This window comes from Chrysochloris asiatica, unplaced genomic scaffold, assembly GCF_000296735.1.
Source record: "Chrysochloris asiatica unplaced genomic scaffold, ChrAsi1.0 scaffold00035, whole genome shotgun sequence".
In the NCBI taxonomy this organism is placed as follows: domain Eukaryota; kingdom Metazoa; phylum Chordata; class Mammalia; order Afrosoricida; family Chrysochloridae; genus Chrysochloris; species Chrysochloris asiatica.
In genome coordinates, this window is record NW_006408553.1 from 7,760,975 (window position 1) to 7,787,195 (window position 26,221).

The 26,221-nt window shown below is 40.0% G+C and overlaps 1 protein-coding gene across 1 annotated transcript in view; it reads right to left on the reverse strand.

Annotated features, from left to right (window-relative positions):
* Positions 1 to 26,221, reverse strand: part of AGPAT6 (1-acylglycerol-3-phosphate O-acyltransferase 6) — a 66,663-nt gene that overhangs the window by 25,562 nt on the left and 14,880 nt on the right. Inside the window, exons 2-4 of the mRNA XM_006859934.1 lie at positions 11,857 to 12,840; positions 856 to 925; positions 389 to 689 (exon numbers count right to left, since the gene is read on the reverse strand). Of these exons, the coding sequence (XP_006859996.1) occupies positions 389 to 689; positions 856 to 925; positions 11,857 to 12,066 (581 nt within the window). The 5' untranslated portion in view covers positions 12,067 to 12,840. The remainder of the gene's footprint in view (positions 1 to 388; positions 690 to 855; positions 926 to 11,856; positions 12,841 to 26,221) is intronic.

The window sequence follows — 26,221 nt, forward strand, 5'->3', positions numbered from 1 at the left end:
ATCCAGCAAGACATACTCAAAAGTACCATAAGGTACATAAAACTGTGATCGATACTGCCTCGGTGCTGAAGAGGTACGAAAGAATTAGCCATGTCCATGGAAGAGTGGCCAGAAAGTACATGATGTTCCCTGCCCCTGTGTTTATTCCACTCGGACAAGCAATTTATCTTTATGAAACTGTCTGTCTGATATGCAGAGACTCCAATGGCTATTAAAGGACAATCACCAGTGTCTCCTTCCAAGAAGCAGTGGGACTGGTCAGTGAAAGTTTCCTTTGGCCTTCATTCTAAAATGGGGCACAAAGCAGGGAAAGCAAGGTAGATAGATCATGCATTAGGCCTAGGCAGTGACAGAGCAAGCCATTTTCCTGCTTGGGGCCCACCCTCACCTGAGTGGCAGAAGGAAGCAATAGCGAATCAGCACTCCTAACCCCCATAAGACAGTGAGCCTCAAACTGATATACTGGAAGTTATAATTGGTGCGGCTCAATAGGTTCCAGGACTCCAATTCCTCTGCTGAGAATCTCTTCGTCACTTCGTCATCCATAATGGTCTCCATTCCTTTCCGGCAAAAGTAGAATATATCAGAGAGCTCAAACTCTGGAGTGTTATCCAGAGCCTTACTACTCCCACTTCGACGAATTTCTTTGATCTCTTCTTCTAGTGAAGTGGGATCTTTTGCAATGATTCCTGCAAAAGAGAATACCATCAGGCAGCATGTTGGGAGACAGTATGTTAAAAATACTCCCAAGTACACATCCTACATTTTCTAAGTGAACAGTATATATGGCATTAAAAGATTTAGGAGCATATCTGGAAGGGACCTTTCAGATTGAGAATCAAGACCTAGTCTTACCATTGGTATAGGGCTTGTACAGTTGGTGGTTCTTCTCCTTGGCTCCTCTCTCCATTCTCAAGGTAGCCCACTGAGGGAGGGAAAGACAACATGTAAGAGCAAGAACGAGACTGTGTTTCATTCCACAAAAGCCTCCAAGTTCAGGCTATGAAAGCCTCAGTCCTAGTCAACTGAGATCGCACTGTAGCCAAGAAAGCACACATTCTAAACGGAAACTCAGTCGCCTCTCCTCCCAGATAAGATCCCCTCTTTTACAGTAGGATCAAGCATTAATGAGCTGGAGACTCACAAAGTTTGGGAAGTTTCTCAGAGCTAACTTCCTCACCTCTTAAACTATCTGTTCCCAAGTTACTTAGGGAACTCACAAACTTACAGTACACAAACTTCACAATTCCTTTTTCCTTGCCAAACAGCAGCTATTCACAAATGGCAATATCAAACATCCCATAAACAACTGCCTACCACCAAATGAGCCCAACATCCCAAATCTTTCCAAGAAAGCAACAATTTTCGTTTTCAAGAAGAGGGATTAAATAATGCATAGGTCTGGGCTGTCCATTCACCCTCTGAATAACCTTCTAGTAGGAGAATCTCACAGCTAATCTGAGAAAGGTCTTGAAGGGGCTTGTTAGTTGCTGTCAAGTTGATTCTGACCATGGCAACCTCTTGTGACCAAAGAATGTGGTCTTTCAGGTCTCCAGGCCTTCTTCTGAGGTACCTCTGGTAGGGGTTTGAACTTCCAACCTTTTGGCTTAATTGAAAGCTTAATTATTTGTGCTACCCAGGACTCCTTGAGAAGGGCTTAGCAGAGTTTGAAAAGGAACACTGTGTTTGGAAATTAAAAAAAACTAGGTTCAAATCCAAGTTTAACTAGCTATGTCCCATAAGCAACTCATGGCCACGCTTAACTGTAGGCTCTTATCTGAACATTGGAATTGGTAACACTCAAACCTCCAACTTCATGAGGCCACTGAGGACCAAATGAAATCAGTACATGGCAGAATCTGAGAAACATGTAGAGCACTCAGGTTGTCCTTATGATTACTGAAATACACACTCTAGAAGTAAGGATCTACAAAAGAGGTTTCCAGCCTCTCTTCCATCACTAAAATCCTTTAACTTCAGTAAATGAGAACCAGAATTTGAGTCTCTCCCACCGTCAGTTAAGCAGTCCTTACATATCACTATAGCATAAGCACTCAACCATAAGGTTGAGTTTGAACTGCAAGATCAGCAGTTCAAACCCACCAGCCGCTCCTTGGAAACCCTATACAGGGTCGCTATGAATCAGATCCAACTCACTAGCACTAAAACAACAACAACAATTAATGAGAGGTAAAAATATGAACTCATTTATTTCCTGTATTGGAATATTTTATCACTGAATACAAAAGTTATGTCTACAGTAAGCCACAGAAATAGAATGGATATTTTTTAGGTGTCTTTTCAAAAGCTATTTCCACAGATAAGCAAGGTGGAGAAGAAACCTACCACTCCATGACATAGCAAAACCCACATGCCCAGAAGCATTTAGTGTGGATTCTGCCAGCAGAGCCTTGATTATTAGCAAGACTGTTCTACACGGTTTAGCAAAGTCAGAAGCAAGACAGGAGTTTATTAATCAATGGTCTGATTGCAATTGGAAATTTCAATTTTTTTTTTCATCTAGAAAAAAGGTCACCTGGTGTGGCGCTGTAGGATAAGCACAGGATCACAAGGTTGGTTTGAACAATAAGGTCAGCAGTTCAAACTCACCAGTCACTCCTTGGGAAACCTATGGGTTGGAACTGACTCCATGGCACTTAATAACAACTCAAAGAAAAGTCTAAGGTAAGAAGACTCACATTGCCCATTTTCTCTGTTTCAGTAGTGGGTTTTTTGTTTGTTTGTTTTTTCCTACTTAAATTTTATTTTGTTGTTGAGAATATATACAGTAGAACATATACCAATAGTTCGAAACTACCAGCTGTTCCGAGGGAGAAAGATGAGGCTTTCTGCTCCCATAAAGATTTACAGCATTGGAAACCCTGTACAGGGTCGCTGTGAGTCGGAACCACCACCACATGCACAATTTAGTGACATTGATTACATTCTTCGAGTTGTGCAACCATCGCTTACTTTCCTTTTCTAAGTTGTTTCTTCTCCATTAACATAAACTCACCGACCAGGTCTTAAGAGAGCATAATACTCAGGCAGGCCTTTTTTACTAACTTGTTGTGATTGTTGTGAAGTGCCGTTGAGTCGGTTCCGACCCATAGCAACCCTGTATAGGGTTTCCAAGGAGCAGCTGGTGAGCTTGAACTGCCAACCTTGCAGTTCAAATGGCTTTGCAGTCTGGCGCATTAACCCACGGCACCACACCATACTAGCTTAGGCACACTATTACCGGTTTTATGAAGACTTCAGGGATATTTTTGGTTTTAAGGTTTACAGATTAAATAAGGGTTTAAGAGCAATAGTTTCAGGGACTCATCTAACCTCAGTAGCTCCACAAAGTCGAGTCCATGAGAAACTAAAATTCTGTTCTGCATTTTCTCCCTTCTTGCCAGCATACTTCACAAATAACAAAATCAAACATCTTATAAGCAACTGAATCTTTGATCCAAATATTTGGTAATGGTAACTCTTCAGGTCACAAGGCAAAGGAGGCAGAGTTGCTCATCAGTTGCCTGTTTCAGATTCTTCATCTTCCTTTGCTGTTCCAGGTGAATAGAGATCAACTGTGCTTTGGATGCAAGCTTTTAAGACCCCAGGCACTCACAACAAATTAGGAGTTAGGACAGAAGCATTTAACTAGGATGTCCCATTAAGCCACCACCCTCAACCTCCAAATCTAGGAATGAAATCCCCTGAGGTATTTGGTTGTACATAGCAATCTCAGAAGCTACTTTTTTCTTCTTCTTTCTTTTGGTCACTGTTATAAATATACCTATCACACAACTTTGGCCAATTCAACTTTTATAGGTACATAATTTATCAGCATCAATCACAATAATCAGCTGTGCACCCTACCCTTAAGTCACTCAAGTTTGCTGGTTCTACGTATGAATAATCTTTTAGGGAAGAAAATGACTCCTAAAATGGAGGAAAGTGAAGTTGATCTTGTTTCATGGTATTTAGGCAATCGGTGAATGAAGGCAAGAAAGTTTACAAGCCTGGAATACAGACATAAGCCACTTAATCAGGGTCTAGAGTTTTAACATTTTGTCTAAGATTCAGTATTGGTATTAATCAGAAAAGCTCTGATTTTGGACTGACAATTCAGATCTTTCGATTGCAGTGAGCAGTAATAAAAAGAATAGTACTAGAAACTACAATGAACAGATTTCTGTAAGACTAGAGTTTAAGTCTGTGAGGATTGTTTCAATAAGCAAAATTCAGGAAAGCTGTCATTTTGTTTTAAATGGAAAAGTATCTGTTAAATAAGATCTAGGTATCTCCTAATTCTATAACAAAGCTCTGCAATAAACATTAGTGCAGTGGGTTAAGTATTAGGGTAGCAAAAACAGTTGATGGCCGGAACCCACCCGCCTCCCTGGGAGAGAAAGATGATATTTATAGCCCTGGAAACTTTATGGGAAGTTCTAACTTTGTCCTATTGGATTGCTATCAGTCCGAATAGACTCCACAGCAGTGGGCTTGGTTTGGGGCCTCCTTTTTTGTAATTTGAGTTTTATTTATTTTTTTCAAATACCAATTATTAGAAAAGGCTTCTACTTTTATTAAGAACTATGCAATTACAAGGGGAAGGGGAAGAGGGCAGGATTGTAAGCAGCCTGGTTGTTAGTGGGGACTAGCTTATGAAGGAATGGCTGAGTCCATGAACTTGATTACTTTCATCCCACTGAAGAGTGAATGAAAGGTTGATACAGACTAGCAATATCTGATGACTACACAACTTGCTTCCCTGAACTATCACTCTCACTCTAGGAAGTACAGTTTTCACACACTTCAGAATAAAAGCGAGAATCATATGTTCAAAGTTCATTTCACTCTATATGTTTTTTCCCTTCTCCTGATATGAGACACCATTTACTAGGTATTCAATATCGGTTTACTTACTTATTCCCTTTCGGCTTCTCCAGAAGAAGAAGAGCACAATTCAAGGATACTCACAATGAATGCACTAGTAGGTAACATTAAACTAAATGCAGCCAATGAACAAACGCAGGCCCCGCTTAGAAACGAAGGTGGGTTGATGTGCGCTTTTAGAGTAGCTCATTCTGTTAAGGGAACACACTGCCAGTGGCCCCATACGGTAAGCACTGGCCTGAAAACCACAAGGTCCATGGTTCAAGCACTCCAGTTGCTCCCACAGGAGAAAGATGAGCCTTTTTGCTCCCATGAAGATGGAAAGTCTCGGAAACCTTGGCACTTAACAACAACAGTAACATTTGATTAACTAATCACATGAGCAGGGTCTAACAGGCTAGGAGAAACTAACCTCAGCAGAAACCTTTTCCTCCTTTTTATGTCTCCACTGCATTTTCCCATTATCCAGGTAATCCCAATAGGTGAGCAGTTCAAATACACTAGTAGTAGCTACTTGGAAGTTCTATAACAAGGTTGCTATGAGTCAGAACTTACTTGATGGCACTTAACAACAGGTACATCCAAAGAACCAGATCCTCTAAAAAGTGAGGTTTACATCATCTGTCACCTTCAATTTCCCATGAAATGATTTTATCCTTAAACAAGTCTCTCCTTTCCCTGATTCAACAGTAATCTCTAGGTAAAACCACACCAAATATGTAAAACTGACTATCTGCTCTGTAAACCTTCACTCAATTCACCACTACCAAACACATTCATAGACCTGAGTAAACTGCTCCAAAGCACTGTAATCTTTATGGAAACAGTCACAACTTTCTTCTGCAGAGCAGCTGAGGAGTTCAATCAGCTGACTTTCTTGTTAGCAGTAAAGCACTTAGCACTGAACTGGTTATCTCTAGGTAACTGCTGTCAAATGGACACTTCGCTTCTTTATTTCTCAAAACTTCCAACCTCACAATGCTGATCACCTGCTGGTCATCTTCAACTGCAAGTCCACAAGCCCTCACCACCTGGCACACTGAAAAGGATATGCCTCTCTCCTGTCCCCAAACTTGCTCCCTGTTGTTCTCTCTTGTGTTCCTCCCATCATGCTCTGGCATCACTATCCTTGTAACTCAAGCTTTCAGACTTTCTACCTGTCATCAAATCCTCTCTCCTTCCTGAAACAGTCCTCTTTCCTACAGCTGTCTCTTGTTTTGTGCCATCATCTTTCTTTCACCCCATTATTCTCTGCTCTTGCCTACATTCATGCAACAGATTAATTCTTGCCTCTTCCCTCCCGCCAACCATTCTCACACATGCTGCTGAGGTTAGCGATCACGTTTCTTCTTGCTCAAAAACCTTCAGTAGCTTCCCAGTGCCTGAAGAAATGGTCCACCTTATGACCCACCTCATTCCCTGCACACACCCAATGTTTCTGCTCTACTAAACTTCATACTGTCCCTAAACAAGCACTATATACTTCCTCTTTATGCACTGTGCTTCTAGAAAGCGCTGTTTTCCTCCTTTAGTAGCCAGTTCAAATGGTAAGTCTTACATGAAAGGCTACCTACCCACCAAGTCTTCAGTCAGAATCAACTTTTGCTGTACATTTTACTGGTACCACATTCTGCCTTACTTATCTATGTATGTATTTGTCTTTCCTACTACAGTCCTGGTGTGGTATATACGATAATTCATTGGACCTCAAGGTTGGTTTGAACCGCAAGGTCGGCGGCTCAAGCTCACCAGCACTCCTCAGAAACCCTATGCAGGGTTGCTGTGAGTCAGAATGACTGACAGCACTTAACAACATCAACAACAAAACTATAGCTACATTGAGGGCCAAAAGCCAGAATTCAGCCATACACCTATTCCTCACTTAACTACTACCTGTTATCCAACATTCTGAATTTACGACAATAGTAAAAAAAAAAAAAATCGATGCTCCAACTATCTGCACATTAACCAAGTAAGTCTGAGAGTAATGAAGGTCAAGGTACGAGGCAAGAATAATGTCAGCTGTAATGGTTACAGTTAAATGTCAACCTGGCTGGGTCAGGATTCTCAGTGGTATGGTGAAGTGAAGCACTGGTATTCAGACTAAAGGCCACCTGACTCAGTAACTCATGTTCATCCACTACAACCCCACCAGCTCCTTCACACTGGTTTCTATTACTCACCACTGACACATTTTGCTTTAGAGTTTAAAGTTTATTGGATCACAGCTACCCCCTTATGTAAACACTGATTCTCTAATAACCAGGGAAGAAAATAAGTTATTTTCATCTTTCCCTTTTATATCCAAACTTTCTTTTCCTCCCTTTTCCAAATCATTCTCAACTCAGTTATAAGTCCACGTGTAAGTATTCAGTGCCAAATAATGTGATCTGCACTGTACTGACAGTAAAAGTAAAGCCCACACCCTAAGAACTGACTGACTGACTTTAACACACAAAGCTCTTCAGTGACTCAGCATTAACAGTGAGTTACATCATCCAGGACATAACACTGGATAGACAAGGCACTGATCCACCATATCCTCTCTATATTCCTCTTGGCAGGTATAGAAATATTTTCTCCTGGTTTCTTTATAAACAAGGATTAACTAATAATTGGAAACTAAGTGTCAAGCCAGGGCTCACTTATGTCTGCCCAAAACACAAGTATATGTACTGCATGGCCTATTATATATCCAGATTCAGTGGTCCTTATGAAGATTATCTACAAAATGTGAAAATGGCTGGTAACATGTAAAAGAAAAACATGAATAAAACTATATAACTCTATCACAAAGCAGCCATGAAATATGAATGCATATTGCCAAAGACTAAAGAAAATACAAAAACAAAATTTTTAGGTGTTGCAAGTAATGGTATCATGAATAATTAAAAACTATCTTATATTATTTGTGTGGTTATTTATTGCTTTGTAAGATGCTACCTCATAACTTTGTTACTTAAAACATTCTCACCATTTATTTTGCACAGGGTTGTTTGGTGTTACTGAATGGCTCAAAAGCAGGGTCCTGGAGTCCTCTGAAAGCTGATTTACATGGAGACAGGTAGACGCGATAGTGCCTTTTCTAACCCCACCCCACAAGTCCCACAGCGCCATTTCTACCCAACTCTATTTGTTATAAACAAGTCACTAGGCAGGCCTGCTGTCTCAGGATAGTGCAATGGTTAAGCTCTGAATTACTAAAGGAAAGGGCTGGAGGTTCAAACATAGCCAAAGGAACCTCAGAAGCAAGGCCTGGGAACCTGCTTCTGAAAGGTCACAGCCTTGAAAACCCTATGGAGCTCTATTCTGTATGCATGGAGTCACCATGCGTCACCAACTCGATAGCCATTAACAAGGCAGGTCCATATCCAAGAGGAAGGGAATCTCGGACTCCGCTTTTGATGGTGGACATCACAATCACCTGAGGAGCATTTTAAAAATTAGACTAAAACTATTTTAATGCCCACTCTGATCAGTTCAATCAAAATCTCTGGGGGTGATTCTGGAGCCACAAAATACGCATTTTTAATGCATCCCCAGGTAATTCTAATGCATAGTAAAGGGTGAGAACCACTGAATTAAGATAATCTCTGACATCTAACATCTTGTGTGTGTATTTGTAATGTATGTAAGTATTCTCATCCCTGCGGAAAAAGGGGAGAAAACGAAGTGGCTAAAAAGGGCCTTTGCAGGGGAAAAAAGTACACATAAATCCAAGAGTATAGGTATACTTTGCATGTTGTTGTCAGTTTTGATTCATAGTGACCCTGCAGAGGGTTTCTGAGGAGCAGCTGGTGGGTTCGAACTGCCAACCTTGTGGTTCAGTCCAGGGCTAATCGTACAGCGCCACACCCAAATAATATACTTTGTAAGATCTGAAACAAATTTGGCTAATACCTAATACTATAGCTGATAACATATAGTTCTTACTGTCCATTAACATCAACTCTGAGCAATAACAGAGGATGAGAAAAGATCAACATGCTTCCAGAACCATCCCATGTCCGTACTGATATCCCAGTATTTTTTACCCTACTCCTTAATTCGGCTTATAGACAACTTATAATTATCCGTGAAGCACAAAAGGAAAGGATGCACAGAGCACCCAAAACCCCTTTGAGTGCCTGGCCCATATCTGGGAAATAAGAGGTAAATCTCTGGTTCTTAAAATTCAAAATTTCCATGTCATAAGCGGGTATGTATGTGCTGCTTTCATACCCACTTGTAAATTGTTTTTGTTGTTAAGTGTCATCGAATCGGTTCCTACCCATAGCAACCCTGCATAGGGTTTTTGAGGTGCAGCTGCTAAGCTTGAACCACCGACCCTGAGGTTCAAACTGACATTGCGGTCCAGCGCATTAACCCAGAGCACCACACCAGGACTCCACTTCTAAAACTATCAGGCCCTAAACTAGTGATTTTCAAGCTGTGCTCTACTAAGAGCCTCTGATGACTAAAGGTAAGCTATCTGTTGCACAGCCTGGGCCAACAATATACATTTAATATAGTTTCCACTGTGTAACTATAATCTGGCATCCTTGTGTGGCACTGTAGGATAAGCACTGGACTTCTAACCACAGGGTGGCAGTTCAAACCCACCAGCCGCTCCGTGGAAACTATACAGGTCACTATGAGTCGGAGCTGACTCTACTGGCACTAAACGATAGTCACAAGAATATACTTTTCAAAAATGTCACCACATAGTAATGATTTACTTGGCTATGAACTTTATAGCATTGATTTTTTTTTTTTAGCACTGTCAAAATGGAGTAGGGAAAATACATGGATTCTAAAGCTTTTTGTCTCATCTGAAGTTTGATCCAAGTTCAAAATTTTTAACAACTAAAGAACCCAAGGCTGGTAACTCTTATTTCTGTGTTTTAAAAATGCTAAATTTCCACAAGTCCATGTAATAATCACTTGCTTACAAATCTGAATTACAGTCAGACATCATTCACACTATCGTGTCTTGGAAGTTTAACTTACCTACTGATTCTACCCTAGTATATTTTTTTCCTATGGTTAAAGGCCACAAGTCATATAGTCCATAGTGATCTGGTGCTCTGGTAAAAATTTTCTTTGAATGACAAATGAAAATTACATTTATTAATGAAAATATATAAGGGACTTAAAAAAGTTTGTGGAAAAATTAATGGAAAGATAATAGAATTTTTACACAAACTTTAAAAAGCCCGCTCATATATTATACCTTAGTAAAGACCAACTACGTTCATCATTCTCAAACTTTAAAGTGCATACAAATCATCTGGATCTTATTAAAGTGCAGATTCTAATTCAGTAGGTCTGAAGCAGGCCTGAGATACATCCTTTCTAACAATCTCCCAGGTTAATAAAGCTGTTGCTGTTGGTCACCACACTATTCTAAGCAGCAAGAAATTTGATGCTACAGGATAAGCACTAGACTGCTAACCACAAGGTCAGAAGTTCAAATCCACCAGCCACTAGGAGAAAAATGAGGCTGTCTGCTCCCATAAAGACTGAGCCCCAGAAACCCCTAAACCCCTATACAGGGTTGCTATGAATCAAAATTGGCTCAGTGGCAGTGGTTTTTTTGCTGTGGGGGGGGGGGGGGGGGGACGGGGACGGGGGACACTATATATAAGTAGTGCTCAAAAATCATATTTTTATAGGAATATTAAATACTAAAAAAAGACTGCACTGAAGATTCAGTAGTATGCATAAAGGCTATTTTCCACTGTAAAAATACTCATGGATTCCTGGTGTCGCATTGTGGGTTAATGCGTCAGGCTGCAAAGCCGTTTGAACTGCAAGGTCGGTGGTTCAAACTCACCAGCTGCTCCTCAGAAACCTTATACAGGGTCGCTCGCTATGGGTCAGAATTGACTTGACAGCACTTAACAACAACTTCAAGTCTGTATTTCTTCATTAATAAAATGTATACAGTTGCCCTGCCTATCATAGAATTATAAGAAAAAGAAAACTAATGGAATCATTCTGAAGAACATGTTACTGTATGAACTAATAACTATTGCTAAGTGCTGTTGAGTTGGTTCCAACTCACAGTGACCCTGTATAGGATTTCCTAGGCTTTAAATTTGGGGGGAACAGAAAGGTTCACTGCTCTCCTTTGGAGCTGTTGGTGGGCTTGAACCACTGACTTTGTGGTTAGCAGTTTGTGACTACAGAGCAGCCACTGCACTCCCGAACTAATAATACTATTATTAGTTTATTTTTACTTTTTATATTTTTGTATTATTTTTACTATTAACGAATGCAGTGTGTTTCTCAAATTATCCATGATCTCAGTCATGGAAAAGCAGTCCTAAAAATGCAGTGATTACTCAATGTCATCTTTCTTTAGAAACCAACACTGTAAATAAATTACCAAACCTTTAGACAGATATTAAAAGTCTGTCACATGGATACACTTCTGGGAAATCTCACCTCTCACTCACTTCCTGTACATTGTGACCACTTCTGTTCATGCTATAAGGCAAGTCCTGACTGACATATGTTAGGATATTTACTATCCTTCTCTTGTATTTTTAAAATTAAAAAATCCATTCAATGACTTTTTTAAGATAAATGTTAGAGAAAAAAAGGCTCTCCCAAATTTTTCAGTGAGAAAATATATACGGAGCAGCTTTATTCTTCATTGCCTCTTCTATAGGAAGAGGTAGGATCTGGCAAGGATTTTCTTTTACTGTTAAGCCCTACTCTCTTTGAAGTAAATAGGCAAGGTGTGGAGTCCCTTTGCTCAGCATAAACCAAACATATAATTACCATGATCAAGAAAAAAGATCCCTAAAGTCTTTCTTAAGTACATATTTGGTTGTTCTTTTTCCTTAGACTGCCACTTCCCATTCTCCCCAATTTCTCCACACCCAGTATCGAGACACCATTCATCCATGTAAGAACAACTCACTTTGCAAGCAGCACAACTTCCCCCTCTATGAAGCAACCACTTGCAACAGTACAACTCACCGCAAAGATTTTTAACAACGTTTTCATGTAGAGCTTTCGGATACCAAAGGAGACTCCAAAAATGGCTGGGACTATGATGAAAACGAGCAGGAGGGTGAAGAGGACAGTCAGGGAGATGCCCAGCAGGTTGACAATCAAGCTATCAAAAGGCAGCAACAAAAACATGGTGGAGGATCCAGGCAAGGTCAGTGCCCTCCTCCCTGAAAACATACACAGCCTTCAAATGGTCCTCTACGACAGCACTCGCCTGGAAAAGGAAGCAAGTCCCCAAAGTATAACAAACTCCATCCCAAATTCACATCATTTGACTGTTTGAAGAGAAAGATTGGGAGGAGGATGAGAGTAGAAAAGGGCCACAGAAAGCAGCCCCCAAATGCCAGGCCACTCCAGGATCTGACTTTGGAGATGAATGAAGCAGGATGAATCTGTCACGGCTTCTGAGTCCAGGCTGAGTTCCTGTGCAAGCTCTGCTATTCTTACACTGCTTTCAGAGGTTTTACTCTTTCTCCTGCCCAAGAGCATTTAGCAGAGAAATCTGCCCTGAAGATCTGTCATTGCCAGAAGTACCAAGAAAATTTCAGCTCAGTGCCAGAAAACTCCTGATAGCTCCTCTGAAGGGGCGTGGCTGCTGGCACTTCACACAGAAGGCTATTGAACTCGCATATGTGGAAATTAAATAACTGCTTTACTTAAAATTCCTTTATAAGGTGAAAATTGTGTTCATTGTAGAGAGTTTATATCTGGGCCCATTCTTCTTCTCGCGAGGCTCCTGGCGCTGTCTGCTTCCAGGACCCTCCTACCTGGAGAGCTACAGTCTTTGCCAGTGGGACACAGATGCTTGCATAGAATGGCTCATGTTGCCTGCGGTGAGTATAATTTCAGACGCATCTGGCATTGATTTCCTCTGGATATTCTTCTCCCTAAGGCCCCCTTCACAGCAGTGACCTGAGTTCTTGGCAAGAAGGTGCTCACATGCTGCCAAAGCTGAGGGTGGAAACAGAAACACAGTCAGTCAAGCAAATCAAGAAGAGAAACGTCAATGTGCATGGGGCAGGGGAGGGGGGCACTGTTTTCGGGTGAGTCTAGTATCAGTTCCAGTTTCTCCAGTCATCAAGGTCAAAGAGACTAAAGTGGCAGAGCGACAGGTGGTAAACTTGAGTGTGAGAGGGAAACACAAAGATGAGTCATATAATTTTCATATCCAATGATATCCTCTATTGTTATTGTTGTTGTTAAGTGCCGTTGAGTAAATTCAGACTCATAGCGACCCTGTAAAGGGCTTCCAAGGAGCGGCTAGTGAGTTTGATTTGCTGACCTTGCAGTTCAAATCGACCTTGCAGTCCAGTCCATTATCCTGCAGTGACACCAGGACTCCAATGACATCCTCTATAGCCACTGAAAAACTCTGAACACACAAACATAAAGGGGCTTAAAAAGTCTGTGACAAAATTCGTTTATCTTTCAATTCCATTTTTCCACAAACTTTCTGAAGTCCACTCATACACATACACACACATACATTTGACACACTACAAAAGACAAAAAGGGTATACATACTTTTAAAAGTAAATCTTCCCCCATCTGTCCTGTCCCCCCACTACCCAGAGTTCTCCTCCAAGAAGGTAATCAATGCAAATTTGATTCTCCTATACATACTCCAAGAAATAATAAATTTTTTCTCCCCACTCTGAAACGATAATGAAGGTATACTGTGCACACTGGTTTTGTTTGTTTTTAACTTAACATAAATCATTTAAAAAATATTTTATTATGTTTTGGATGAAAGTTTACACAGCAAACTTGGTTCCCCTTTAACTATTTTTACACATACTGTTCACTGAAATAGGTTACAATTTTCACAATGCATCAGCAGCCACATTACTTCCTTTCTTTTTTCATTGATCTAGTTTCCATTCCCCTCCTTGCATTCTCATCTTGCTTTTGGATAAATGTTGACCATTGGTCTCATATAGTTATTTAAGGGAGCACATTACTCACAAATGATAGTTTATTTTACAAGCAACTAACCATAGCAGTTTGAAACTACCAGCGGTTCCGCAGGAGAAAGATGAGGCTTTCTGTTCCCTCAGAAACCCTGTACAGGGTCGCTATGAGTCGGAACCGACTCCACGGCACATAACAACAACAACAACAACCATACCTTGATAGTGTTCTTCTATCAGTACACGTAGAGGACCCCTCATTTTAAAGGTGCATAGTTTTTAACTGTATGAGTGCACTACGATTTAGGTTCCCCATCTCCTAACCTGAACACTAGTATTACCACTTTTTAGTGGAATGTTGCACATAATCAATGTTACAGTGGATATCCATGTACATACATGACTTACCAGATAAAATGGATAAGCAAGTATATTTTCAGAATCAATCTTTAGAAATGGAATTGTAAGGGGAAAGGAAATACACATTTTAAATTTTGTAAGATAGTGCTGTATTTTCTGATTAGACATTAAATCCCTCCAGCTTATCTTTCCATACTGGCTATTCATTTTTTAATTCTACTATTTCAAATATCTTACAAATGTGTTCCAATTAATTACTCATTCCAAACCATAAGTTACTAATGTAAGGTCTGACATTAGAGCATCCCATCAAGTCTTTCTTGCAGAACATTTTGGCTTCACATCAATCACCATATATATGGCTCTGTTCCAATACATGTAAGTTTCAGAAATGGAACAAATGAACAGGCTACTGACTTCACCTTATTTTGTCTAGTGCTTTATAGAACTCAAAGCCCTTTTGTGTGCTGTCTCTTTTGGTTATACCAACAACCTGTCACCATGTATTATTTCCATTCTACAAATTAGGAAACAGAGAGACACAGATTCAGTTCTCTTACTCATGCCATACTGCTCAATTATACTCACATGTATCTGGTGAGTAAATGCTCAACAAGGACATAATAATTCAGCAGCACTGAATCACAAGTGCTACTTCCTGATTCTGACTCTCCACTTTTTCCCTTTCCTTCACTTCTGCATATGCTATTATGTATTAAGCTCTGGACTGCTAACCACAAGGTCAAGCAATTCAAACCCACCAAAGCAGTCCAAAGTTACTCTTTGGAAACCCTATCAGGGTGGTTATGAGTTGGAACCAACTCAACAGCACTTAACAGCCACCCTTGTCCTATAGGATTGGCTATGAGTGCAATCAACTCCATGACAGCCCTTTCAGGTTTTTTTATTTGTGTGTGTTTTTTAACTTGTTGTTGTGAATTGAGTGAAGATTTACCGACAAGTTTTACACTAAAAAAAAAAAAAAAAATCATACATTTTGTTTCACCTCAATGATTACAAGACCCTCTCTCTATGCAACAGTTATCCCACTTCCTCCCTGTGGTTCTTATTTGCATTTCACCCACCTTCCCATCCCTTCTTAACTTTGTCCTTATGAAAAGGTTGCCATTTTGATTTTGAATGATTGACCATTCCATGGTGAGCATGCCTTGTTGTTGTTCCCCATCAGGTTGTTTTTTTTAAATCCTCATTTATCACAAGAGCCCTAGCTGGAGTTATGATCATCACTGCCATTTACAGTTGGGGACAGTGAGTCTGAGAGGGCTAAGGAAGTTACCCTGCATCACAGAGCTAGCTAGTGGCCGAAAAGGAATTTGAGCGAGTGTATCTGTCTCACAGTCCACGCTCTTTAATCACTATGCATCCCATCTCTCCAACTGCCGTGAAATCAATGAATACTTCGATCTGCAAAGCCTAAAATGTTTCTTATCTGGCCCTTTACAGAAAGTCTGCTGCCCCATGACCTAGTTGATTTTCACTCCACAGAGGTAATGAACTCTCCCCTATTGTCCTGCCCTGCCCCCTGAGTGCCTGTTTATGAGTGCCAGACTCCAGAACACAGAGCAGTAAACTAGTCAAACAAGTTATCTGGCCAGCACTAAAATATCCTCACACAAATTCTTAGAAACAGCAGGCAAACTGTGGTTATCAAAGTTTCCAAGCATCTCGCTAGATTGATTGATAAAGCAGTCTCGTATCTTAAAAAACAAAACCACTGCTATGGAGTTGATTCCTACTTACCGCGACCAGTGACCTCATATGCTCGCTCTACAGGTTTTCAAAGGCTGATTTTTAAGTTTATCACTAGGTCTTTCTTCCAAGAAGTTTCCATCATTTTGTCCCCTATAGGTTCCATCACATTCAAAAGTGTGTTTGCTGCAAAGGTGGCACAGCTTCTAGCATCACAGCAACATGCAAGCCATCACAGTAAGACAAGCTAACAGCCGAGTGGTAAAATACATAGTCTTCAGTAGGGATTACAACTCAATGTAAAGAAAACAAAAATCTTCACAAGTAGACCAATAGACACACATCACAATAAAAGGAGAAAATACTGAAGTTGTCAAGGATTTCTTTTTTTTTTTTTCTTAAATGTTTTATTATGAATTATGTGATAGTTTACATGGGAGAACATTAATTTTACATTCATTCTATCATATATTATCTCATTGCCATGGTTACAATCCCCTCCATGCAATCCTTCCCCCGTACCCCCCAGGTCTTCAGCACACAGTCGCTCTCCCTCTCTGGATCTAAAGTCTCCAGCTGCTCCATCTCACCACGTCATCATCTCTGCCTCCACTTCAGGCATCACTGCTTCTCTAGGTAGGGTCCCGCTCTTTGCTCTTCTCCCTTGATGGTCCTAGGGATCTCCGCTCCTAGACTGAAAAGTTAATCACTCCCCTCCTTGCTATAAAACATCTACCTTTACATTTCTGACCCTCACAATCAATCCTGATAACAATTATTCACTATTGTATCACCAGAGACCTACCGCATCTCCTTTCATCAGCCCTGCCTAGACATATTAGATACTACTCAGTGGAGAGTTTACCTTCCTCCACGCCCTCTAGATCTAGGTTCCCTCTTGAAAGCTTATAAGCCAGTCACTTCTTGCCTTTGTAGCCCCCGCTCCCCCATTTTGCATAGCCAATGTCCAAGTTACCCATCCCTGTCTACTCTGTGTGTGGAGGGGGTGGAAATGATTCTTGCTGTAAGGACTTGTTCCCTCTTTTGAGCGACTGCTTCCATAGGTGTAGGTCAATTTCATCAAATTGTATGAGAATACTTTTTTTTTTCCCCCTTCTTTTTACTTCTGGTTGAGCTCTGATCATCCAGTCACTGAAACCAGGATAAGTGGGTATTATCTGCAAGTGTGGGTGTTCTTATGCATGTGCCCTCTCTTAAGGGATTTCATTTTGTTTGGATCTACAATCATTGCTCATAGAAGCAGCAGTCAAAACAAAAACAAAAACAAACCATAATTAAGAAACCCTGTATTAATTCATATGCAAAATGATGTATGTGCAAGGTTATTGACTTGAGCATTGTGCGAAGTTTCAAAGAAACATTAATGTCCACCAAGGACACAAGAGCGTAGTGGTTACGAATCGGGCTGCGAACCTTAAGGTCAGCGGTTCGAAACTACCAGCCGCTCCGCGGGAGAAAGATGAGGCTTTCTACTCCCGTAAAGATTTACACCCTCGGAAACCCTGTACAGGGTCGCTATGGGTCGGACCCGACTCGATGGCACTTAACAACAACAACAACAAGGACACAAGAGAGTACTATTCATCTGTTTGAGACATCTACATATGCACTGATAAGAAACAATGTCTATAATAAAAACCAATCATGAGGGAGGAGGAAAAGGGAAAGAAACATAGTTTATTAATTGCAAAGAATATTTCTGAAAAAATATACAGGTATTGACTAGTAGTTATGGGAAGGAGACAGCACTGTTGACCCTTTTGGTGTTTTTAAAACTGTATCATCTCATGGTTCAAACACATATACATACACATACACACCCAAGGTTTTGAATTCTGGCTTCATCATTTAACTGGTAATGTCTGTGTAACTTTAGGCAAATTACCAGTTAGTTTCCTTAACCTTCTTAAAAGAACAATTCAAGGGATTACAAGATTAAATACAAAGCACTTTTCACAATGCCTAGAATAATTAAGGGCTCAAAATACATGAACTATTTTATTCTTCTAAGTTCCTGCTACTGAGAGGAGGAGGGATATTGCACTAATTAAAAATCTGTTTTAATGTACCACTTCAAACAGACTATGGATCTTTCTAACTAAAGCTGTGTGGTGTTATTGTTAGCTGTACAACCATGTACAGCAGAACAAAACACTGCCTGCTCTTGAGCCATCCTGAAAATTGTTGTTTGAGCCCATTGTTGCAGTCACTGTGTCAACCCACATCTCAACAGTCTTCCTCCACTTTACCCAGTGTGATGTCTGCCTCCAGGAACTGGCTCCTAACTGATAATTACGGCCAAAGTATGAGACAAAGTTCCTCAAACCTTGTGTCTAAGGAGCATTCTAGCTGTACTTCTTTCAAGACAGATCTGTTAATTCTATTGACAGCCATGGCATATTCAATATACTACTTTGCTAACACCGTAATTTGAACACATCAATTCTTTGGTTTTATTTACTGTACAATTTCCCCATGCATGTTGCTGCTGTTAAGTGCTGTTGAGTTGGCTCTAACTCACAGTGACACTGTATAGGGTTTCTGAGAAGCGGCGAGTGGGTTTAAACTGCCAACCTTATGGTTACCAGTCCAGTGCTTATCCTACCAAACCAAGACTTACTCCTTCCCATATAAGACGATTAAAAATACCATGGCTTAGGTCAGGTGACTTGACTCCTTAAGTGATATCTTTGTTTTTGAACATTTTAAACAGGTATTTTACAGATATGCCTAATGCAATACATTATTTGATTTCTTGACTGCTGCTTCCATGGGCATTAATTGTAGATCCAAGTGAAATGAAATTCTTGACAACTTTAATATTTTCTCAATTTATCATGATGCTGCTTATTGGTCCAGTTGTGAGAATTTTTGTTTTCTTTGTGTTGCGGTGTCATCCAAATTGAAGACTGTATTAGTCTTTGGTCTTCATCAGTAAGTGCTTTAATACTTCTTGCTTTCCACAAGTAAGGTTGCATCACTTGTATATTGCAGGTTGTTAACGAGTCTTCCTAACAGTACTGATGTCACATTCTCCTTCATATGGTCCAGCTTCTCGGATTATTTGTTTAACATACAGAATGAATAAAATTGTTAAAGGATACAACCCTGACGTAATACCTTTCCTGATTTTTGGTGCTGTAGGATAAAGACTGCTAACTGCACGGTTGGCAGTTCAAACCCACCATCAGCAATGATATCCCTCTTTCCACACCTCTTCAAACTGGTTTACATTTCTGACAGTTTCCTGTTGATGTACTGCTATAACATTTTTAATGATCTCCAGCAGAACTTATTTGCATGTGATATTATATTATTTGATAATTTCCATACTCTTTGGGTCATCTCTCTATGAACTGGGGACAATTATGAATCTCTTCCAGTTGGCTAGCCAGTTGGCTATCTTTCAAATTTCTTGGCATAGATGAGTGATCACTTCCAGAGTTATATCTATTTACTGAAACATCTCAAATGGTATTTAGTCAATTCCTGGAGGTTCGCTTTTCAGCAATGCCTTCAATGAAGCTTACACTTACTCCTTAATTACCATTGGGTATTGATCATATACTACCTCCTGAAATGGATGAATGTCAACCAATTCTTTTTGGTACAGTGACTCCATCTATCTACTTTCTTTTTTTTTTTAAATCACCAACAATTAGTCCTTTTATTGTTTTGTTTTAAAAGAGCATGCATTATTTACTTTGCATTATAAACTAAATAAGCTAATATACTACCATACACTGTCTTTGTTTTTTATTTTGGCAACATGGAGGTAGGTATATTTTCAAACTGTCACAGTCCTATATGTGAAGAAAACATTAAGGAATTGTTTTTTCTTAAATGAAAATGGCCCATTCTAACTAGAAAGTGATAAAATCAATTGCTACAATTCTCTTCAAGACAAAAGTACACATTTAAGGAATAAAAATGCTACATTTTTCTATACTATTTCAAAACTGAAATCAGTGGAATAGCTCTGCACATAAATTTTACTAAAAGCATATAAATATAGGTAAATACTCCCCAAACGATACATTTATGAACCTATTATTGTTTCAATGTAAGGTTCTAAGAGACAAATAAGGAGATTGGGAATGTCTTGAGCTATAAATTTTGAGTTCACCGTACACTGTGGTTGGCCCTGGAGACTGGCATTATGATTATTCCTTAGCTTCAGCATGATTATCCAAAGTGGTTGGTGCTCTCTTGGGTCATCTGGTGTCTCACCTATGACGGCTAAAAGAATGATTTTCAGCCACTTCTGTTTCAGTTTCTCACTGTCTACAGCAAAGCTGTGCACAGATTTGGACTGAATCAGTTTGAAGCTGTGTGATACACATCTGCATTTCTTGGCATGTTGTCCACAAAGTAACCCAGAAGCTGAATGGTGGCCTGGGCTAATAGATATCCTGTGGGGCATTGTACATACATGTACAGCATGAGAGGCTCTTGCTTGGGGATCATACATCAAGCTTTCTGCCAAGGTTTTGACTTCTCTATGTACTGCAGAATGCTGTACATCACAGTTCCCAAAGACTTCTGCTATTCAGTCTCTAAAATTCCATTCCTTTTCTTCACCATCTATGAATCCACTAATTGCTTGATAGCAGTTTGTACAAACTTTGTTGAGTTTACCATCATCATACTCAAGTTGAATCTGCAATCAGAACACTGCCAACAAACTGTTCCATCTACTTTTGATGCTTCTTCCTGTTCAATCTTTTGCCCATAAAGTCCTTCAATATTTCAATTTGAGGCTTGATTTTTTTCCCTTCAGTTCTTTAAGCTTAAGAAATACTGAGTGTGTTTCTTCCCTTTTGGTTTCTAACTCCAAGTCTTTCTGCCCATTCCATTATAATAATTTGCTATTATACCATATGCAAGTAAATTTTTGCTAAAGATAACTTAAAAGGGGCTGCAACAGTACATTGACACGGAATTTCCAGAGGTTCAAGTCAGATTCAGATGAGGACATGAAATGAGGGATATCACTGCTTACATCAGATGGAGCTTGGCTGAAAGCAGAGAATACCAGAAAAATGTTTAAATGTGTTTTATTGACAATGCAAAGGTTCTCAGTTGTGTGGGTCATGACAAGCTGTGGAAAACATTGAGAAAAATAGGTATTTCTGAACACTTAATTGTTCCCAGGAAGAACCTGTACACAGACAAAGAGACAGTCGTTGGATCAGAACAAGGGGATATTGAATGGTTTAAAATCAAGAAAGGTGTGTGCCAGGGTTGTATTCTTTCACCATACTCGTTCAATCTGTATGCTAAGTAATATGAGAAGCTGGATTATATGAAGAAGAATATGGCATGAGGACTTAGCAGAAGACTTATTAACAACTTGCAATATGTAAATGATACAACCTTGCTTGCTGAAAGTGAGGACTTAAAATACCTGCTGATGAAGACCAACGATCACAGTCTTCAGTATTGTTTGCACCCCAATGTAAAGAAAAAAAAAATCATCACCAGTGGACCAGTAAATAAAATCATGATAAATGGAGAAAAGATTGAAGTTGTCAAAAACTTCATTTTGCTTGGACCCACTATCAATACTCATGGAAGCAGCAGTCAAGAAATCAAACAACGTATTGCATTAGGCAAATCTGTTGCACAAGATCTTTTAGAGTGCTGAAGAGCAAAGATGTCAGTTTAAGGACTAAGGTGCACCTGACCCAAGCCATGGTATTTTCAATTGGCTCATATGCCTGTGAAAATTAGACAATGAATAAGGAAACCATCAAAGAATTGATGTATTTGAGTTGTGGTGTTGGGAGAAGAATATTAAAAGTACCACAGAGTGCCAAAAGAACAAATAAATCTGTTTTAGATGTATAGCCAGAATGCTCCTTAGAAGCCAGGATGGCTTGACTTTGTCTCTCATACTTTGGACATATTTCAGGAGGGGCCAGTCCCTAAAGAAGGACATCATGTTTGGTAAAGTGTAGGGTCAGCAAAAAAAGAGGAAGACCCTCAACAAGATGGACTGGCATGGTGGTAACAGCAGCAATGGGCTCAAGTGCAGCAATTGTATAGATGACGCAGAGCCAGGCAATGTTTCGTTCTATTGTGTATAGGGTCATTATAAGTCGGAATGGACTCAATGGCACCTAAGAACAACAATGTCTTCTTGAGCCAGTCCTTTGATATTGTCTGTTCAACTCTTTTACTTCACTAATTCTTCCATTTGCTTTAGCTACTCTACATTCAACAGCAAGTTTTAGAGTGCTTCCTGACATTCACTTTATTTAGTCTTTTGTTTCTTTCCTTTGTTTTTAATGACTTTTGTTCATGTTTAATGTTCTTGATGTCATCCCACAACTCTTCAATCATTAGTGTTCAATGTGCCGAATGTGTTCTTCAGAAAACCTCCAAATTTAGCTTAAATTCACATTTTGGCTCTCATGGACTTGTTTTCATTTTCTTCAGCTGCAACCTGAACTGACAATGAATAACAATGGTCTTTTCTGCAGATGACTACTGGCCTTTTTCTGACTGATAAGAACTTCACCATCATCTCTTTTCAGAAGTGTAGTCAATTTAATTCCTTTATATTCCATCTATCCAATGAGATCCACATGTATCACTGCCATTTACGTTGTTGAAAAAAAGGTCTAGCCAATAAATAAGTCGTTGGTTTTGCAAGAGCCTATCTATCATATGGTCTCCAGTGAGTTCCATCACCAAGAATCTATTTTCCAACTACTGACCCCTTCTGTTTCCAACTTTCTCATTTCAATCACTAGTAATTATCAATACGTTTGATCAATTTCAGACTGAAGATGTTGTGGTGGGTGTGTAAATGTGAATACTAGTCATAGTAAGTAGTCTTCCTTACAGGCATGTGTTGTTGTTGTTAAGTGCCACTGAGTTGACTCCGATTCACAAGCAAACCGGTATAGTTTCTGAGGATCAGATGGTAAGCCTGAACTGCCAACGCTGTGGTTCAAACTGACCTTGCAGTTCAGCACATTAACTCACAGGACCACGTTGTTGTTGTTAAGTACCGTGCAGTCAGTTCTGACTCTTAGTGACCCTGCACAAGGTTTCTGAGGCTGCAAATCTTTACAGGAACAGAAAGCCTCATCTTTCTCCCATGGAATGGCTGGTAGTTTCGAACTGCTGACCTTGAGGTTAGCAGCCCGATTTGTGACCACTACACTACCAGAGCTCCTTGCATACAGATATTATCAAATCATTGACAGTGTAGTACTGCAGAATAGATCTTGAAATGTTCTTTCTAACAATGACTACGATGCCACTCCTCTTCAATTTGTCATTCCTGGCATGATAGACCATATGACTAATTCAATACCAGTTCATTTCAGCTCACTAATCCCTAGGATACTGATCTTTATGCATTCCATTTTATTCATGATGATTTACAATTTTCCTAGATCCATACTTTGTACACTCATGTTCCAATTACTAATGGGTACTTGCAGCTGTTCTTATTTTGAGTCATGCCACGTCAGCAAATGAAGGTCCTGAATGAAACTTTATTCCATCCATGCTGCTTTGGCTACTCAATGTTCAACAAGTTTTAGAATCATTAAGGTCAACTCTACTTTGAGGAGGCAGCTCTTCCTAGCTGTATTCTGCGTGTCTTCTAACCTGAGGGACTTATATATTAGAGCTATGATCAGACAATATTCTACTGCTACTCATAAGGTTTTCACTGGTCAGTTTTTTTTAAGAAGCAGATCACCAGGTTTCTCTTCTGTCTTAAGACTGGAAGCTCCACTGAAACCTGTATGTCATGGGTGACCCTGCTAGTTCCTAAAGTACTGACGGCACAGCTACCAGTATCATAGCAAACATGAAAGCCACCACAGTACAACAAACTAACAGATGAGTGACAGAACGTTTAAAATCCCCTAAAATGGTCAAAGCATGCCAGTCCTACCCAGAAACTGCACGTGGCCTGAAAGGAAGGCAAAACATAGCCAACAAGTGTCTAAAAGCACACTGAGGGGAAAGAAGACCTTTGTAGAAGGGCAGGAAGTAGGGGGCTTGATGTTTACAGATGGTGTCTTGTATGAGTGTACAGGCAAAGACGAAGGCTGTTGTAGTAACTGTGAATTAGTAAAGTAGGTATCACCAACTCTCAGTTAGCAGCCAAGTGATTACCCATGGCACCACCATGACTCCTTTCCTGTCTCTACAGATTTGCCTATTTCAACTTTTCATATAAACGGAATCATATAATATGTGGCCTTTAATGACTGGCTTCTTTTACTCAGAGTGATGTTTCCAAGGTTCATTCATGTTGCAACATGTATCAGTACCTCATTTCTTTTTGTGGCCAAGTAATATCCCACGGAATGGCTGTACTGCATTTTGTCTGTCCATTCATCAGTATACTTGTGATCAAGTATTCCTGCTGAGATTAAATTAAGATGTCATCTAGAAAAAGCAGCAGACTTTCTCTGGGCACTCCAAGACAAAGAACACTGGCATTATGGCTAGTGGCTTATAGGGGTGAAATTTTAGCATATTAATATTATGAATTTAACCCTTAAGCACTGCTAGTGAGAAGGTAAAACAGTTCAGCCAATTTGGAAAACAGTCTGGCAGTTCCTCAGAAAGTTAAGAATAGTTACCATATGACCAGCAATTCCACACCTACGTACATATACCCAAGAGAAATGAAATATATATCTATAGAAAAAAGTACACACAAATGCTTATAGCGGTATTATTCATTATAGCAAAAAGGTGGAAACAACCCAAAATGTCCATCAGCTGATGAATGGACAAACAAAATGTGGTACATCCATACAATGAATATTATTTAGCCACTAAAAGAAATGAAATACTGATACACATTACAAAAGGGATGAACCTGGGAAGCAGCACATTAAGTGAAAGAAGCCAGTCATTAAAGGCCACACATTATATAATTCCACTTATATAAAAGTCCAAATAGGCAAATCTAGTGTAGTAGTTACAAATTGGGCTGCGAACCACAAGGTCAGCAGTTCGAAATTACCAGCTGCTCCATGGGAGAAAAATGAGGCTTTCTGCTCCCATAAAGATTTACAGCCTCGGAAACCCTGTTCAGGGTCGCTGTGGGTCGGAACTGACTCCAACGGCCCTTAACAACAACAACAATAGAGACAGAACAGCAGAAAGATAAGGCTTTCTGTTCCCAAAAAGATTTGAAGCCTCAGAAACCCTATCCAGGGTTGCTACTGAGCCGGAACCGAATCAATGGCATTTAACAACACTGCCAACAACACAGACACAGAAATGGAGTCCAGGTGGTGCAACAGTTAATTGTTCAGTTGCTAACAAAAGGTTGGTTATTATCATCTACCCAGTGGCTCTACAGGAACAAAGACCTGGCAAACTGCTTCCAAAAAGGAACACTTACGCAGCACTTCTACTCCATCACATGGGGTAGATAAGAGTTGGAAATGACTCAATGGCACACAACAACAACAACAGAGAGACAAAACGTACATTAATAGTTGCTTAGGTGTGGCACTGTGGGTTAATGCACCAGACCGCAAAGCTGTTTGAACTGCAAGGTCAGTGGTTCAAGCTCACCAGCTGCTCCTCGGAAACCCTATACAGGGTCGATGGGTAGGAATCAAGTCGATAGCAATTAACAACAACAACAGGGCTAGGGGTGTGGGGTGAAGAATGGGGAGAAAGATGTTGTTAAGTGCCGTCTTTAGTTCCAATTCATAGCAACCCTGTATAGGGTTTCTGAGTAACAGCTTATGGGTTTGAGCTGCTGACCTTGTGGTTAGTATGCCAGTGCTTATTCTATAGTGTCACACCACAACTCCAGGGGAAAGGGTGAGGGGTGAGGTATGGGGAGTGATAGCTAAAGGATGGTGGTGATGGTGGTTGTGTGCCATGGAGGTGGTTCCAATTCATAACGACCCTGCATAGGGTTTCCAAGACTGTAAATCTTTACTGGAGCAGAAAGCCTCATCTTTCTCCCAGGGAACAGCTAGTAGTTTCAAATTGCTGACCCTGAGGTTACTAGCCCGACTGGTAACCCCTATGCTACCAGAGCTCCTAGCTAAAGGGTATGAGCTCTCTTTCAGAGTTGAATGAAATGTTCTACAAATGACTGTGGTGATGGCTGTACAATTCTATGAATCAAAATAAAAATGACTGACTTGTATATTTTAAATGGCTGATTTGTATGGTATATGGACGACATTTCAATAAAGCTGTTCATAAAAAAAAAAAAAATGAATCTAAGACTAAATTGTTTAAAAAGAATAGGTTGTGTCCCTTAAACAAATAATAAATAAGGGGGAATCTGATGCAGACCGTGCAGACCCGGTCAGGAGTTCAAG